Source organism: Propithecus coquereli, unplaced genomic scaffold (assembly GCF_000956105.1).
Source record: "Propithecus coquereli isolate 6110/MARCELLA unplaced genomic scaffold, Pcoq_1.0 Scaffold595, whole genome shotgun sequence".
NCBI classification, from domain to species: domain Eukaryota; kingdom Metazoa; phylum Chordata; class Mammalia; order Primates; family Indriidae; genus Propithecus; species Propithecus coquereli.
Window position 1 is genome coordinate 272,953 of NW_012151896.1, and position 18,827 is coordinate 291,779.

Below are 18,827 nucleotides of genomic sequence, written 5' to 3' on the forward strand. Positions count from 1 at the left end.
ATTGCACCTATGTGCTTATAGGTGTGACTTCTCCCTGATGGGCTGTGAACTCTTCGAGGGCAGGGACCCCATTTAGTTTTTCTTTTGCTCTCTAGCACGCAGTTCTAAATAGGGGTTTGTTGAAAGAAAAACAACAGATCTTCCTGGCTCCCGAGCTGTGCACCATCATCTGAGCTTCCAAGTAGCCATCTGGATGTCAAAATTAGCCACCTGCTCCAAAAGCATCACGCAGAAGCTTGTGTTGGGAAGGGATTTTTGGAGCAGAGGGAGCACTAGGCTCCAGCTCCCTTTCTCCACTTGCTGGCCAGGACTGCTCCTTCCCAGCCAAGGAAAGGATGACCCTGACACCCTCTGACCAAGGTCTCCATTCTTCTTTAGGGCTGGCCCTCCTGCTGTGGCTGGGTAAGTGTCCCTTGTGTGGGTGCGGGCTGCAGGGTATGGATTGGGAGACATTAGCCAGGGCAGGGCCCGTCTCTTACTTCCCTGGCATTCCAGGAACAGCAACCAAAATTGTTACTTGACCAACTAGAGCCAGTACCGCCTTGGGATTGCCCACTATGTGCCTGAGAATGTGAACCCCTGCCTCTGCACACACATCATCTCTGCCTGAACTGGGACAAGGCCTCTCTCTGAAGAGGGGTTCTGAGAGAGGCTAAATACACCCCAGTGGAGGACGTGGATCTCAGCCTTTCCAGCTCAAAGCCTGATTTCTTTAGTATAAAATCAGATCTCTCTTTCAGGGAAAACACATCAGCCAAGTCACAGAGACTGGAGTAGGATAGCATAGTGAAAGTTCATAGATTTACAGTGATCAATGTAACTTTGAGGACCAATGTTTGCTTTGATGTTCTTACGTCCTCTTCTTCCATGACTGATTTTTCTGATTACTAGATTCAATTGCACGCAGTTTGCAGGACTGGGAGCCATTTTTGTCTCTTTAATATATCCTTTCTTTTTTTTATTTTTCTGCTCTGGACACTATTTGTTCATTTTAAAGTTTAACTCTCACAGCATGACCAAATTCCTATCATTTTCAAGTTTTTGGGAAACAACTCACTGTTGTCTCCAGAGACCAACAACAGCTTTTGGACCAAAGGACTCTAAACTGAGCACTTCACATCTTTCTTAAGAGCTGTGACCTTGTCACATGCCCACTGGTTCCTCCAGGCTGAGTCCAGTGTCCTCTGTTTCACAGGAAATGTATGAGGCTTTTGAGCAAGAGGCCACCCAGAGCAACGAGCCCAGACTGCTGATTTCTGCTGCTGTGTCAGCTGGCAGAGGTACCATTGAGACTGCCTACCAGATCCTGAGATGTCTAAGTAAGTAAACCCCAGAGCCCACGTTCAGAGCTAAGTGACCCTGGGACCTTTGCCAGGTATTGGAAAACACCCAGATACCAGTGGCCAATGCTCAGGTACCCTGGATAGAGGGGGCTCTATCTCAAAGGGATAAAATCACCCTAATGCCTGGGGAAGAGTCAGGGGAAGGCAGCATGAACTGTGACCTTGTTTCTAAATCTATCTCCAAGGTTCTCTACAGTAAAAGGCTAGTTGGAGAAAGTTAGTTGAGTCTCAAGCTTCTACAACTCCTAAAGGTCTGAGGGCAGCCAGATATTGATTATGGGTTTGAGTGCCTTCTATATACTAGGTGCTCTTGAGAGAAAGGTGAGGGAGAATGGAATAAAGAATACTAATGCATTAGGGAATCCTTATGGCATAATTACAAACAACATGTTTGGTAGTGATTAGGAGCTTTAGGGGCAGTGGAATGGAGAAGTGTGATTTTCCTTGAGTCATTTCTGTTCTCTTGTGCCCTCCCCCAACCACATAAGGTACATGGACCTCATCAATGTGATGACCTGCGACCTAAGGGGCTCCTGGGAGGGCTTCACAGGAGAGGACAGCTCCCTGTTTGCAGGACCCAACAACCAGGGAGACTGCAAATACTTTAATGTAGTGAGTGAAGAAGTGGATTCAGGAAGCCGGCCCTAGCAGGTATCTTCAAAGGATATCATGGGATCCCTGGCCCAGGTCTGAAAGGAAGGCCAAGGAATCTTGAGGGGACAGCTCATGTTACCTCCCTGCCCCTGTGACTAATTGGTAAGATAAATAAGATATCGTAGGATAATGGTATCCATTGATCTTTCACAAAAAAGGAAGAAGAATAGTGGTTTGGGATAATCCCAAACATTGGAGAATTTTTAAAAGTATCTTTTCCATTTACGCTAGGAGCACATTTCATGATCTACCTTGTTCCCACTCTTCCTTGCCTCCCTTCACCCTCTTCCTATCCCACGAGGCTTATCTTCCTAATTTGTATGGCTTAGACAGCTGTAATAATGAGTCTGCTTAATAATTAGTAGGTGGGTAAATGGGCTAGATGTGATTTCAGTGAAGATTTCAACCAGGGATTTAAAAGTCTCCTGGATGAATGTCCATGCTCAAACAATTTTGAGCACCATAGTAAGCCAGTTGGGAAGACAAGTAGATGCATGGCTGAACTTCAGTCATGCCCCAAATGCTGAGTCCAGTGTGTGGAGAAGGAGGATAAGAGAGCATTTCATCCCTAGTTGACACTGGGCCCTGCTACCTAAGCAATGGACCTCTTGACCAAGGATGCCTCTAACTGCTAGTTCTAGAAGGGATGATGTTCCATCCTTTCTACGAGGTTGGTTTGTGGAAGGGGCTTGACTGGATGTCGTACCTGGAGATACAAGGGAATCGGGCAGAAAACATGGTCTCCAAGGCCTCTGGCCACACACGTGGCTGCTTCCTAAGGGCGTCTTCCTCACCTTACTTTCAGGATTATGTGACAAACTACTGGAAGGGCCATGGTGCCCCTGCTGAGAAGCTGATGGTGGGCTTTGGGGCATATGCCCACACCTTCACTCTCACTAATCCTGCCAACCACGGCCTGGATGCTCCCATCTCTGGCCCTGGGAATGCTGGGCCCTATACTCAGGAGGCTTGGACTCTTGCCTACTTTCAGGTAATTTCCTCAGAGGACCCAGAGGACCAGAGAGACCCACTCTCTCTGTTCCCAAGATTGAAGATATGTCCACAGAGAAAGTCTATACTCTGATATCTAATACAGGGTACCCTGTTGTTGACTGCTCTGAATATACGTGGTAGGAAGAGAAAGGTAGAATAAATGATTGATAAAACATATTACATTTTAACCTTTTAAAGCAAATGTGCATCTTTAATACTAGTACTAGCTGATACTTACTGAGTGCAAAGGGAAAGCCAAGCTATATTCTAAGTGATTTTCATACATTGTCTCATTTAACACTCACAACAAACAATAAAGTACCAGCACGCTCCTTGTCTTGCACAAGAGGACACTGAGACACAGAGGGGTTAAGTGATTTGCTTCCGGTCACAGAACTAGTAAGTGGCACAGCTAGGATTCAAACTTAAGTTGTCTAGTTCCAGAACCTCAGACATTAACCATTATGCTCTACTGTGCCCTTGTTAGTTCCTTGGAGGCAAAAACTCTTTCAAATAAGAGAAGCAGGCAAATGTGTTTCAAAGGGGAACTGGGGCACAAAGCACAAAGAAGCTGCCTTGTCCACTGTCGTGCAGGAGCTTATTGGCAGGCACAGGACTGGAATTAATGTCTCATCTCTCTAGCCAGTGTACTCTGCTGTCCTGTTGGACAGGAAAAGCAAGGCAGGAATCTAGGTGACACTGGAACCAGCTGCTCTTATTTCCAGTAAAGATGGGTGGGGTGGGGTGTGTAACCCAGGAAGGAGAGGGAGGGAGGACGGAGAAGAGGCCTGAGCAGAGCAGGGCCCATCTGAGTCATGCGTACTCGTGCTGTGCCTGCCCCAGGTCTGCTCCTTCCTGAAAGGAGGCACGGAGGTGTGGAATGCCCCCCAGGAGGGGCACTATGTCTATAGGGGAAACCAGTGGATTGGGTATGACAACACCAAGAGCTTGCCCTCAAGGTGAGGCCCTCCACACCCTTCCTTCTACATGACTGGGGAGAGGTAGGGGACTTGAGTTACAACCACAGGAGACACCTAAGGGAGGTGAGACAAGGTGAGGCAAGACCCAGGGAGGCCCTGAAGTTTCCAGGTGAGCCAGTGACCCAGCTGCAGAGCCTGGCAGTTGGAGCAGCCCCTTCAGCTCTTTTCAATTGCAGTTGGCTTCTTTCCTCCCCTCAGCTCCTGCGCTTTCTCCTCCATCCCACTTTCTGGAGACTCTCCTGTGGCCCCCTCCCAGGCTCTGCTCTTGTCCTGATGCAGCTCTTCAATTCATGCTTCCTGAGGCAGGCATTCTTCCCCACTCCAAGGACCATGGTGTGGACCACAGGGTCTCTTCCTCTCCTTTGCTTTCTCCCGCCTATAACAAGTTCATACAGGCTGAGTTAAACCAGGAGGTCAGAGTTCCTCCGGGTTGTGTGGCTTCTGCCCACTGGCCTTTATATGCTCAGGTCTGGGAGGGTGTAGTTACTGCTCACCAACCTCAAGGCCCTTCACCCTACACCCTACACCCTTCCTGTCTGGGACCCTCTCTCTTTGCCCAGATATTATACTTTGCTGTGTGAAAGACCCTATATCTCTATGGTACTCCACTCAGAGTACCTGAAGCTCAGAGGAAGCTTCTCAGAAGGTGATTGATGATAACAGAGGGCAGAGGGGAAAGAGCTGCTTGGGGCCCAACACTCATTCTCCCTGACTTAGTGGTCCTAAAGTCCTTTCTTGCCTACAAATATGTCCATGAATCCCTCAAAGTCACTGTAAGAAAGCCACTCCCCTTCCATCCTCTCCATGACTGGATCATCATCCTCTCCGCTATCCTGCTGGAGGTGCTTCCAGCATTGGTGCAAGGACAACCCACAAGCCTCCTGGTTCTCTCCTACAGGCCAAATGGCTGCCAAAGAACAGCTTTGGAGGGGCCATAGTCTGGGCCATTGACCTGGGTGACTTTGCAGGCACTTTCTGTGGACAAGGCAAATACTCTCTCATGAATGCCCTCAAAGCTGCACTTGGTGTCTCCACTCCCAGTAAGTAGTGATGACTTACCACCCAAGAGATAGAAAACTAGACATGGTTAAGGAAGAAGCACTTTCTGTGGACAAGGCAAATACTCTCTCACGAATGCCCTCAAAGCTGCACTTGGTGTCTCCACTCCCAGTAAGTAGTGATGACTTACCACCCAAGAGATAGAAAACTAGACATGGTTAAGGAAGAAGAAAAGACCAGAGCTCCTCTAACCCTGCCATCAAGGAAGGCCTCCTCCAGATCTTCCAGCTGCCCTTGCATGTCCTTGTGGAATTGGCATTTAGGACCCAGAAAGCAAGACCCAGGTGGCCTTCTAGGAGGCAGCTTGTGAGTGACAGCCCTGGTGAGAGACAGACGTCCTATCAATATTGTGGAGGGTTCTCCTCCACTCAGGGGAGCTTCAGTAAAGTGAACTGAATACGCTAGAGCCTGGGTAGGGGAACACCTTGTTCCCTGTTCTTACCTGCTCAGCTCCAGCCTTAATGACCTTTGTGGAGCAGAGAAGACAAGCAAGGGAGGGATTAAAAAGTTAGGGGACAAGGAAAGGGAAAGGAGAGGGAGAACCCTGAAGAGGTCCAGTTATACCTGCACCAAGGTGAAAAGCAGAGCTACAGCTGGTCTCAATGCAGTTTTGTCCCAGTCCCATGGGCAAGTCCAGGAATCAAGAGGGGCTGCGAAGCTGCAGGGAAGCTGGTGGTTGGACGGTTACTCTATGTCAGGCCAGCTGGTTCTTTTGGATTTCATGTAATCCTTATAGGCACTCTTGGTGAAAGGTGATATTAGTCTACATAAAAATAAAAATTAATAATTACGTCGCACTTACTATGTTATATACCACCCACATTGGAAAATACCTAATATTCTAAGAGCCAATACTATCATCCTATCATTTCAGGGAGGAAATTGAGACTCAGAGAAGTATTAATACCTGTTCATGGTCACATAGCTTATGATAGAGCCAGGCTGTGAACTTGGGTATCCTTGATTCAGGCTCAGAGCATTAACCACTGGTTTAGGCAGGATGTGCACTAAGAGGAACCCACAATGACCTTACAGACATGATCCTCGTCCTGGGAAAGGAAACCACTCCTGAACATATAGCGACCTTTTCCTTCTCTCTTCAGGTTGCAGAGTGCCTACCCCTACCCTGGGCACCAGCTTGGCCCCCATGGTCACTGCGGCGCCCACAGTGGCAGTGATAGCGGTTGTGGATTCTGTACTGGGAAGTCCAATGGTCTCTATCCCAGCCCCACCAACAAGTGCGCCTTCTACAACTGTGTGAATGGCCACACCTATAAGGAGGCTTGTCAGTCAGGCCTGGTCCTTGACACCAGCTGCTGTTGCTGTAACTGGGCTTAAGTCATCCACCTGTTGGGTCCCTTGGGGACTGTAGGCGAGAAGGATGATTAAAGGGAAGTTTTGCATCTGAGTGCCAAGTTTTCTGTTTTGATTTATTAATCTGCATGATGCTGACTCGCATGTAAACAACAACCCCCACCTTCCTATTGCCCCCCCTTGTCCATGTGCTCCCAGGATGTGCCCAGAGGTTGAGGCTGGGAGAGAAGGAGGGGCCGGTGGTTGGGACCTCTCTGAGCAGTTCTGTGGGAAGTTCACGTACTCTGGGCCCCTCCTGAAGCAGCAGGGGAGACGAAACAGGCTCTAGGGGCAACAGGGATTAAACCCTTTCTCTTTCCCACAAATATGCCTCCAAAGGGTCCTACAGAAGGACCTAGAAGAGTGGCTGGACTCAGAACACTTAATTTATGGCATCATCTCCTTCAGGAACTCTTTCTTCACCAACTTTACTCACGTCCCTACTCTATGGCAAACAGTCCTAAGCAAGGACTGTTCCTTGTTGTTTTAAGGACAGACCATGATGGGCCACCTGCAGGATCGTCTGCACACACACGCGTAGGAAAAAAAGACTATCACCAATGATTTCAAGATTACCTCACTTGAAGCTCTGACTCGAGGGTGGGGCAAGGGCAATATAGGTAACCTAAACATTTGTACTCCCATAATATGCTGAAATAAAAAAGAAAAAAAAAGATTACCTCACTTTAAAAAAAATTAGTTCATTATAATCTTTATTGCCACACCACATCCCAAGGTACCCTTCAGTTCCCTTAGGGAAGGCAACAAGAGAGCTAAATGAAAAGCCATGTTACAGCAGGGATTAGAGGTCCTCCTTCTCCTACCACCTCCAGAGCTTGGCCTCTGCCCTTCCTCAAACCAGTGACTATGCCAAAGAAGATGAGGAAGAATGCGGTTCACCACCTCTTTGTTCAGCCATGCTAACCAGTTTATTGGGAGTTGGAGAATATGTAGATTATACCCTTTTGACAAAACTGGCATCATCAGTAAACAGAATCTCTGGAAGTTTATCCCATCCCTCCCATCTGGCAAGCTGGAGTATGAGCAGGATGTCTGTACATCTCTGTTTTTTTGGGATAGTCCCGATTAGCCATTGTTCCAGTTCCCATTCATTTAGCAATTGCGCAGGTTTAAAAATTTTATTATAAAATATTTTTATTACTATGGTATTAAAGTTATATGGAATGAATTTGATACATCTCCACTTTCTACTTTCTGACATCATCTGTAAACAGAATTCTTTAATATGTGGTTAAATCTGAACATTTACTAGTGATAACCTCTCTTTTTCCCTGGCCATTTTCTGACAAAGTTTAAATTATAGCCCTCCTTTCAATGACCACTTGCTGAGTGCTCGCTAATAAACTGACATGTGCTTGGATGGAAGTGGCTAGGGATAGCTATCTCCTTTGGTTCCCAGGACTGCTGGGGGAGGTACTGATAATGCTGGTGGACCAGCCAGTTGTGCCATGGCCTGTGAGATGCACAAAGCCATCAGACCACCAGTTGGTGGGATCAGTGAGAAATTATAGGTTAGGAGTATGTGGAATACAAATAGGGAAATAGAAGCCAAGCCATCATACCATTGAGCTTGTAGAGAGTAGTGTGAATGCTCTTGCTATGAGAGTTTTGTCATTTATTGTGTAGTATAGATCTACAACCAATTATTTTATTGTTTGGCAGCACTTTTGGTTGTGCAAATAAGTGCTTTTGTCAGCAATAAGCTAAAAAACTTAAATGCCTATATAATGAAAAATTAAGTAATGAATTTCCATTTTCTAAGAAAGTTGATGATGAATATATTAACATAACTTGCATATGATGTTGGTTAACATTTACCATCTACCACAGGGCTGTTAGATATGGCATAAAACCAAAAGACATAAATCTGCTGAACAAACATAAGCATCTACTTCAAAAATAGTAATTATTTTAAGAGGATTTTGCATAAAGATGATGATTTCAAAAAGGTAGGTGCCAAAAGTGCTTTTTCTATCACTAGGTCTATTGCCTGAATGTTTGTGTCTCCTTAAAATTCATTGAAATTTTGACCCCTAAGATGATGGTATTGGAAGTGAGGCCTTTGGGAGGTGACTGGGATTAGGGCTCTTATAAAAGTGACCCCAGAGAAGCTAGGTAGCTCCTTCTACTGTGTGAGGACACAGCTAGAAGTTACCATCTATAAACCAGAAAATGGGCCCTCACCAGATACTGAATCACTCCAATCCTTGATCTTGGATTCCAGCCTCCAAAGTGGGAAATAAATTTCTGTTTTTCACAATTTACCCAGTTTACAGTATTATGTTATAGCAGCCCAAATAGTCTAAGACACTTAGTAAAGCATAAATTTTCATTTAGGTGACCAAATGACTGATGATCCAAATTAATTTTTCTCTTCTATTCCAGGTTGTGTGTGTGTGTGTGTGTGTGTGTACATGTACAAAAGTGAAGCTCTATTTGCAGAACAACTTCACAAGCTTTTAAATAATACCAAATTTATATCAATGTCATCATATACTTCGAACAGAAAATCAGGTAAATTAATTCTAATAATGGCTAGGTGGTTGGATTCTTTTACCAGCCAGTTTATGAACTCAAACTAAAGCTTTTTGGTGGTTAATTTTGTTAAAGGATAAACATCTGACGTTATCATAAATGCTATTGTAAATTCAGTTTAAAAATTCAACAGTGAAAATTAATAATTTTTATAATGATAACATGAACTCAAATATTGATGGAGCACATTGTAAAAATAATATTCTTTCTAAATGTCTTAGTCCCTTTGTGCTGCTATAACAGAATATTACAGACTGGGTAATTTATTAAGAAGGAAAATTTATTTCTCACGGTTCTGGAGGCTAAGAAGTCTAAAATCAAGGCAATAGCGTTTGGTGTCTGGTAAGGTCCTTCTTGCCACGTTCCTCATATGGCAAAAGGCAGAGAGGCAAGCTAGCTGAACTGCTGAATGAAGCCTCTTTTAAAAGGGCCTTAATGTCATTCATGAGGGAGAAATCCTTATGGCGTAATCACCTCTTAAAGGCCCCACCTCTTAATACTTTCACATTGGCAACACCTGAATTTTGGAGGGGACACATGCAAACCATAGCAATGTGAAATATCTGACATTATTTTAAATGCTATTATAAATTCAGTTAAAAAGTTCAGCATTGAAAATTACTTATTTTGTGGTGATAATGGAGAATTCAAATATTGATAAAGTATAACTTTATGCAAAACCATAAAACAGTATTCTTTCCAATTTAAAAACAAAACCTATAGGGCAGCAATGTCCTAGGAATTGGTTGTAGGCCATAAATCACTCATTTACGTGTACCCACAAAACAATGATATTTTATCATTCAAAATAAAAGTTAGGTCAGGCACAGTGGCTCATGGCCATAATCCCAGCTCTTTGGGAGGCTGAGGTGGGAGAATCACTTGATGCCAGGAGTTCGAGATCAGCCCAAGCAACATAGCAAGACTGAATCTGTACAAAATATTTTTTAAAAATTAGCTGGGCATGGTGGTGTGTACCTGTAGGTCTAGCTACTTGGGGAGCTGAGGCTGGAGGATTGCTTGAGCCCAGGAGTTGGAGAGTACAGTGAGCTATGATCAAGCCACTACATTCCAGCCTGGGTGACAGAGCAAGACACTGTCTCAAAAAAAAAAAAAATCCAGCAAATGAAATTCCAAAATGCTTTAACTTTCGAAATTTTAGGAAGTTAATATTATTGAAAAAAGAATGTTGCAAATAGTAAGACTTTGAAAGGGGTGAACAAATTAAATGAGAAGTGTTCAAATGCTATATAATATATAAATTCTACAATTGTATTTTGAAATATTTCAATTTGTGGGAAGAATCTCTTGGATAAATTACTTTATGAACTATTTTTAATTAGAAATGTTTATTGCTATATTAGATTGGAAAGAAACCAAAGAGGCCTATGAGCTTGCAACGTTTAAATTTGGTGAAACGTTCACCACTTTGGGTGGACACTGTAAAAATTAAATAAATAAATAAATGTGGTGAAACATTTAAAAGAATCATAGAGATAACTTACTTGACAAATTTTGTCTTGTAAAGAAAGATATCTGTCAAAGAAAGGTGCTCTGGATAGAGGCAAAAAGAGCACCTATAAAATATTTGAGCTGAGATATTTAAACATTTTAATAGAAAAAATTAGAATTGAGAATATCTCCCATTTAACAGAATTTGCTCTGAGCATCTGTAGAGGAAATTTTTCTGAATTAATATTTCTCGATTAAAAGTTTCCTGGTCCATAAAGAAAACCAACAGAAGATGTTATAGGCTGAATTGTGTCCCTCCAAAATTCATATGTTATAGTGTTAGCTCCCACTACCACAGAATGTGACTGTATTTGGAGATAGAGCTTTTAAAGAGTTTACTAAGGTAAAACGGGGTCATTTGGGTGGGCTTAATCCAATATGATTAGTGTCCTCGTAAGAAGAGGAGATTAGGACACAGACACACACAGAGGGAAGACCATATGAAGACACATGGAGAAGATGGCCATCTACAAGCCAAGGAGAGAGGTTTTCAGAAGAAACCAATTCTAAACTGGGACTTCTACCCTTCAGAACTGTGAGGAAATTAATTTCTGTTGTTTAAGCCACCCAGTCTGCAGTACTTTGTTATGGCAACCCTAGCAAACTAACACAAGAGGCATTGGCATTTTTAAATTGATTAACCATTAAAATTAACTTTGAAAAAGATTGTAGGCAATATTATGAAAAGAAGTGTAAATAATAAAACCATATTGAAAAAACCTCTCTATTCTTCAGAAAAATGCCAGTGTCACAGTATCAGAAATAGAACCAAGAAAATGATTGAAGTTTGTGAATATGTAGCAAGAATAATTATTTAGAATTTTACATTTTTATTTACTATACAGATATTTATGTTTACATTTTAGAAAAATATATTTTTGAAAATAGCTTTAATAGAACTATTTTATAAGTCCATTAGTATAACAAAGCATCATTTAATCAAAAATAAGTATTTCAAAAATTAACATAATTTTAATGCCCCCTTACACCCTCAAATATGTCTGGGTCTGTATGATGAGTCATGAGAAGGGACTCAGAATTGTCGATCAGACATTCCGTTACACATTGAATGTTCTCATAAACATTCCGCAGAAAAGAAGAACCTATATTTGCACAAAGTGCTCATGTAGCCATTTTGTGAACTAATGACAAAAAAGAATGTAAACTTAATCTCTTGTGGATTCAACATACTTTGCGTATATTTTACAACCATTAGAGTGTGTCTGGCCCAGAGTTCCCCTGACTCCTCTGTGACCCTTGTGGCTTACACTCGAGCTGTCTGTACCCTGTCTGGATCGCTGTCTTAATCCTGAGAATCCCCACACCCTGATGGTTCTTTATCTTACTGCCCTGGCTAGTCCGGGAGGAAGACCAGCTGGGGTCTTCCTTGCTATCCCCCCAGTCCTCTCTCCAAGTTCCTTCCTGCTGCTTTACCGATTTAAAAGACACTTAGCACTCCGTGAACAGGCCCTGTCCGTAAACATCTGTAAACATCACTTCACTAAATCTTCATAAGGACCCCACGCGGTAGTCATGGTTATTACATGGTCACTTTACAGACCAGGAAACTGACAGATGCTAAGAGACCAGACGAAGGTCAAACAGCTTGAAAACGCATCTCAAAGCTGGCTGTCTGGCTCTGGTGTCCAGGACTTTAACTCAACCTCTGTGCTGCCCTTTGGCCCAACTGCAAGTGAAAGCCACGCTTCATTCCCAGCCTAGGCGCCAGCCTTCAGATCTCAGGACAGAGGGGAAAGCTGAGTGGGGCAGGTCAAGTGGCACCAGCCAAAGTTTTAGGACCCCTCTGTGACTTCAATGTACTCCATCCAAGGACTTGGAGCCATTTTGCTGCCTCTGGCTGTCTGGTCTCCCCCACCCTTGTCCTCTCCACAGGGGCCTGGTAGGTGGCCGGAAAGGCGCCAGCATCGCCCACGTCCTCTGCTGCCCCTACTCCTAACAAGAGACGTCCAAGTGGAGGAGCGCTGAGCTTAGGTGACCGCGCTGAGGCGCCGAAGTCTCCACTTAGGGAGAGGAAGGGGCACAGCCTCCCCTTTGCTGGAGCTGAGGGACCCGACAGGGGCAACAGGGTAGGGTGGGCCTAGGGAGGAGACCCTCATCCCTGTCCCTGGATGGAGGGATGCACACTCTGGAAGCAATTGACGGTCAAACAACGCTCAGCACGTTGGAGGTGTCGGCGATCAATGCCTCCTGCAATTCACATTTCTCGTAGCTGCCTGAGCCCTTCATCCACCCACTGGCTGGGTGATCCATCACTAAAGGTTGTCAAAGTTTTTCAAAAATTCTGTAGAAGCATCCAACATTCCTGAGGTGGCTTGAACTGCCAAGACAGACAAATGCTGGCCAGAATCCAAGGGAATACTGCGTAGGATCCCTCAGGGCAAGGAGGTGGCTGGAGGGAGCCCCCGCCTGCCCCAGGAAACTCACCAGGGAAGTGCAGACCTGGCTGGCCCTGGGGACCCATGGCTCTGAGGATTCCAAAGGCCACTTGCTGCTGAGGTTCCCTCCCTGACAGCCAACATAGGCCACCACTGCTGGCCAGGGCAGGAGCTGGGCAACCGCCACCATCTCCAGCAACAGGTGGCAAATGAGCGACACCCAGGGTCTTTAAACCTACTGGCTGAGAAGCTGTAGGTGCTCAGATTGGAGGTGGGCAAGTCTGTGGGACCAGGCGCCCAGACGTTGCCCACTGTTCCTCCCACTGACACTCACTTGCTCCGCTGTTGTTCTGTCTCCAGTTCCTCACTCCATCACTCCATTTTCTAAAAAATCGCTGTTAATCATTTGGGCCTGACAGGTGGCTGTCCCATTAGCTGCAGCAGCATTTCACAAAATGTGCTCTGAATAACAGCGGCTTTTTGCAAGCTAGTGCCAAACTAAATACATTTTGAGAAATACTATCCTATCTTCATGTCATGTATGGGCCACAAATTTGGCTCTATATTTCTGGTAGCCAAATGAAAAATGAGAAATAAAAGTACACAATTTATAATGTCTAGAAAATCGAAACAAACCAACAAGTACAAATATTTTAGATTCTAAGACCAGAATATAGTTCCCTGCAGGATTTTTATAAACAAAACACTGTGCAATGTGAGGATCGACATCCTTAAAGTAAACAAAAAGGCCTATTTTTACATACGATGCTCCCTGTAGCATCCCTCCAAAGAAAGGGAGGGCTTCAGTCCAAAATGCCATCAATCGAAGCAAACCTATGAGGAGCTTATGTAAAAGGCAGGTTTTAACTCTCTGCTTGTCTCTCTAGAGCTGTGCTGTCCAATTTGGTAGCCACTAGCCACAGTTGGCTACTAAGCACTTGAAGTGTGGCTCGTTCAAACTAAGATGTATTATATGTGTGAAATACACACCAGATTTTGAAGGCTTAGTAGAGGGGGAAAAAAGTAAAATATCTCAATGATTTTTATACTGATCACATATTGAAATAGTATTTTTAGATAGATTAAATAAAATATATTTTTTAATTAATTTGACTTGTTTCTTTTTACTTTTCTAAATATGCCTACTGAAAAATGTAGAATTACCTATGTGGCTCCTGTTATATTTCTATTGGACAGAGCTGTAATGTTTCTTGAACTATAAGATATCAATAAATATACCATACATGGCAAAAGAGTTCCAAAGTTTAATAATTTGTGAAACATTGCCTACTATAGCCCCTTCTTGTTATACTCTGGAGGGTGGTAATGCGAGATCCTTAAAAAAACTTCTATGGATTAAACACATTTGGGAAATGGCAGGTTAAGCCTAGAGGACTTCTCAGGGCTCTCAATACAACACGAATTGCGATTTTCCAAGTGAGGCATCTCATATGCAGCATTTCTCCAACACATTCAGAAAACCCTTTCATCATGAACACAACACCCATGAACACAATTCTGAAGGACAGTTTAGGGAACTGGCCTATAGACTAAAGCTCACAGGCCTTACCCTGGTTCATAAGTCTTGTCATGTAGCCCAAGGCTTGGATTGCAAATATTTTTCTCTTGCTTTTCACTCCAACCAATATCCAGACCAGTTTTTTCACCAGATTTCAAGGTCTCACCCCAGACATAATGAATCACTTCATATGAATTGCTTCATAATGAGATCACTCTTTTTTTGTTAGTTGACTTGCTGTGTAACAAACCACCCCAAAATCTAATGGCTTAAAACAGCAACAATTTCATATGCTACTATATGGATAAAACTTGAGGACATCATCCTGAGAGAAATAAGCCAGCCATGAAAGAACAAATAGTGTATGATTCTACTTTCATGAGATATCTAGAGTAGTCAAAATGATGGAAACAAAGAATGCTGGTTGCCAGGGGATGCAGGGAGGGGAAAATGGGGAGTTGTTCCATGGGTACAGAGTTTCAGTTTTGCAAGATGAAAAAGTTCTTGAGATGTGTTACACAACAATGTGAGTATAGTTAACACTACTGAACCGTACACTTAAAAATGGGTAAGAGGGTAAATTTTATATTATGTGTTTTTTAACCACAGTTTAAGAAAATTAAAATTAAAACCAAAACAACAACAATTTATTTAGCTCACAATTGTGTGGGCCAGCAGTTTGGGCTGGGTTGAGCAAGGGCACTTCTGGTCTTGGCTGCACTCACTCCTGCATCTGCGGTCAGCTGGCAGTCAACTACCTGGCTGCTTTTGGGGGTTGCCTGGCTGTCAGCTAGGGTCGTTGGGAGTGGCTGGCCACATGTTTCTCATTTTCCCTCAGGCTAGCTCTGGTCACATGGCAGTCTCAGCTTTCCAAGAGTGTGAGAGCAAAAGCTGCCTGGCCTCTTCAGAACTTGGCCCAGAACAGCAGTCCCCAACATTTTTGGCACCAGGGACCAGTTTCATGGAAGACAATTTTTTCACAGACTGGCGAGGGGTGAGGGATGGTTTCGGACAAATTCTCACAAGGAGCACGCAACCTAGATCCGTCGCAGGTGCAGTTTGCAGCAGGGTTCATGCTCCTGTGAGAATCTAATGCTGCCGCTGATCTGACAAGAGGTAGAGCTCGGGCGGTGATGCGAGAGCTGGGGAGCTGTGGCTGTAAATACAGATGAAGCTTCGCTCTCTCACCCGCGACTCATCTCCTGCTCTGCGGCCCTGTTCCTAACAGTCCCAGGGGTTGGGAACCGCAGGCCCAGAATTCACACAATGTTACTCTAGCCCACGCTCTATTTGTCAAAACAAATAACAAGGCCAGTCCAGAATGAAGGGTTAGGCACAGCAACTCCACCTCCTGATGCAAGAGGCTAAAAAGCACTGTGGCCATTTGCACAATCATCCAGGCTTATTCTGCAATCCCATTTCCCAGAATGATACATTATTAGCTGTTTCTTGTATTCTATATATTCAGAAGCACACCTCACTTTCTTTCACTGTCTCAGACACCTTTCCATCCCATCAGCACCACAGTTGTATTTGATTCATTTTAGTGGTGAATTTTTGCATAATCACTTTGCTGGGCTTGCCTCACGCCCCTGACTCTCCATTGTCTTTACTGCACCTCAGTGCTAAATGCTAAATATTCTAAAAACAATATTCTAAAAACAATCTTCTCCAAAAATATCTTCTTGATTCTCTCCCTCTGCCTTTAACCATTTCCTTTGGAATCCTTAAATCCAGATGTGTGGCTGTCCCCTCCTCAACCTGGATTCCTTTTTACTTGCTGTGCTAGTTACTCTGAGCTAACTTTCCTGGTAGCATTTAATTCACCATATCACAAGTTTCTATTTGTTTATCTGTCTGCACCAGTGATGGTAAGCCCGTGTCCTGTTTACTTATATAGCCAATCACCTACCTGACACAATACAGGCATTCATTAGATAATTATTAAATAGATGAATGGACATAAATGAATAGTTTGATATAGGTGCATTCCCATGGTGTTTACTGCAAGCTACAGCATCTGACTACAAGATTATAGGGAATGGGGACTGCACCTCCTCCCTTTCTTTCTTCTAACTGGTGACTCATTTTTTACCAGAAGGATGCCTTCTTTTAATACCTCCCACCTGATTTCTCATGTGAATCGACATTCGAGTACCACCTGCTAGACTCTATCTCTTCATTAGAGCATTTCTCCTCTGGGCTACCACTCTCTGACTCATTTATTTTACTTTTAAGTGCAAGGAAGGCTTTAAGTATTCTGAAACACAGCTAGAGAGACACAGCAAAAACCAGTGGTGATTTGGAGGCCTGGAGTAAAGGATGAGAGAGACCACTTACCTTTCCTACAGATGTAGCCAGTGTACACAGCGCCTCGGTGCCTCTCTCTTATGGCTATGAGCTTTACAGCAGTCCTTCTCAAGCTGCAAGAAGGCTCAACTAAAATCTATCCAGCAATTCTTAGCACTTGTGCTAAGGTCGATCGCATGTCTAGACAACCTTCTGCAAGGTCTGACTTTAAAGATATCAGAAGATCCCTCCCCTAGAAGATGCTCTTGTACCAGCCTGGTTTTTTATCTATAAAATACAACAGTTATTCCTACTAAAATTAATTCATTTGGTGCTCAAGAAATGTTTATTCAGGGGGTCTATTTTGCATAGGAAGTAGATTTTAGGGTGCAATGTGGAAATCAACATGGGTTTGACTGATATTCTTTTTTCTCCTTTTTTGACTTGTATTCTTAAGGAGACACGTGCAAATATTCTATAATGATTATTATTTGTGCAGTGCTTATTATGCACTTGATTCTTTATAAATGTTTGTTTAATGCTTAAAACTTCCCTGAAAAGTAGGCATTTGTATCCCACTTTCAAAAATTAGAAAACTGAGATTGAGGAACTTTCTCAATTTCCCACACCTAATAAGTGGTGGGAAGGATTTGAACCTAAATGGTAACATGAATTTGAACTTCAATTTGTGTGGCCCTTTCCACTGCTTCCACATTTCTTCCCTACAAATGCTCCGTAAGAAGAAGCATAAGTTATCTGGATGGCACAAACAAGGTGCCAGAGAAGCAGAGGTGAGGAAGGTGGTCACTTTCAGCTGTGATGATTGGGGAAGGTGCTCTGGAGAAAAGCATTTGAGCTGAGCTTTTCAAGATAGTGGTGGGAGGTGAGTACAGAGGACAATATTCTGTATTCTAGACACAGGGAATGGCCTCAGCAAAAGGGCAGAGATGAGACCATTTTTGAGCCTGGAGAACAGTGTAAGATTTAAACTGAGAGGCTAGCAGGAGTCAAGGCTGGAAAGGTAAATTGAGGCAAGATTTTGGAGTCTTGATGACAGGTGAAGGAGAAAGGACTTTATGAGGCAAAAGGAAGCCATCAAACCCCACCCCTTACCCCCAGGTACTTGGGGCTATTTGTAGAATAGACTTAGAAGGAAAGAAAGATGCTACAGTAAGCTGTCACAAGTGATGAGCTCTGAGAGCAGTGGTGGTGGGGAGCGGAATGCAGGGTTCTGAGGAGAGGGGCAACTCTGGGACCAACAAGAGGAGCACTGTAGATGTCATGACCAAGGGGTTCTGGAAAGCAGAGGAAGAGGATGAGTCAAAACACTGCTGTGGTGAGAGCCTCAGTGATCAGGAGAGCTTTGGAACCGTTCACAGAAATATAGCAACAGGAAGAGGTGCTGGCCTAGGGGAAAGAACCCCTGGGAAATTGTCACCCATTAGGCTCAGGGTCTGACGGCCACGTAGTTATGCTGGAGGGCCCGAGGCAGGCTGGACCCAGGGAAGTAGCACAGAGGAAATGAGCCTCCCCAGCAGACAGGAACCAAGTGAAGGCCACTTCAGGGGTAGAGGGCTAGGGAAGAAAAGAAAGAATAGGATTAGGAAAATTAATAGGAGGAAAGGGGATAATGAATTTGGGGACAAAAAGAGTAGGCTACGGCCCTTTATGCCTTTGCTTAAGGCGGGACATTTGTTCTTACCGCAAAGAATGAATGAATGCAAAGTTAGTGCTTCTGTCTGACAAAGAGTGTATGAAATAGCCAATTAGTCGCTTCACTATCCAAACAGAGAATATAGCCCACTGTACATAAACCATTTTGAATTGTGTAAGCTACTTTATAATGGGGCTTATTATTACAGTTCTTGGGGTTGAGCTCAATCTTTTCTTCTTATAAAATGAAATAAAGATAGTATTGTTTCTTGATCATTAATGGGTTCTTCCCAGATATAAAACCATCCTCATATAGCCATCTAATCTTTGACAAAGCAGACAAAAACATACACTGGGGAAAAGAATCCCTATTCAATAAATGGTGCTGGAAAAACTGGATAGCCACATGTAGAAGACTGAACCAGGATCCACACCTTTCACCTCTCACAAAAATCAACTCACGCTGAGTAACAGATTTAAACCTAAGGAGTGAAATTATTAGAATTCTAGAGGAAGATGT

At 43.7% G+C, this 18,827-nt stretch overlaps 1 protein-coding gene across 1 annotated transcript in view; it reads left to right on the forward strand.

Moving 5' to 3' along the window:
- The first annotated feature begins 1,835 nt into the window (after positions 1 to 1,835).
- Positions 1,836 to 18,827, forward strand: part of CHIA (chitinase, acidic) — a 55,378-nt gene continuing 38,386 nt past the window's right edge. The window contains 4 exon segments of the mRNA XM_012659009.1: positions 1,836 to 1,955; positions 2,803 to 2,988; positions 3,834 to 3,949; positions 6,133 to 6,318. Of these exon segments, the coding sequence (XP_012514463.1) occupies positions 1,836 to 1,955; positions 2,803 to 2,988; positions 3,834 to 3,949; positions 6,133 to 6,318 (608 nt within the window).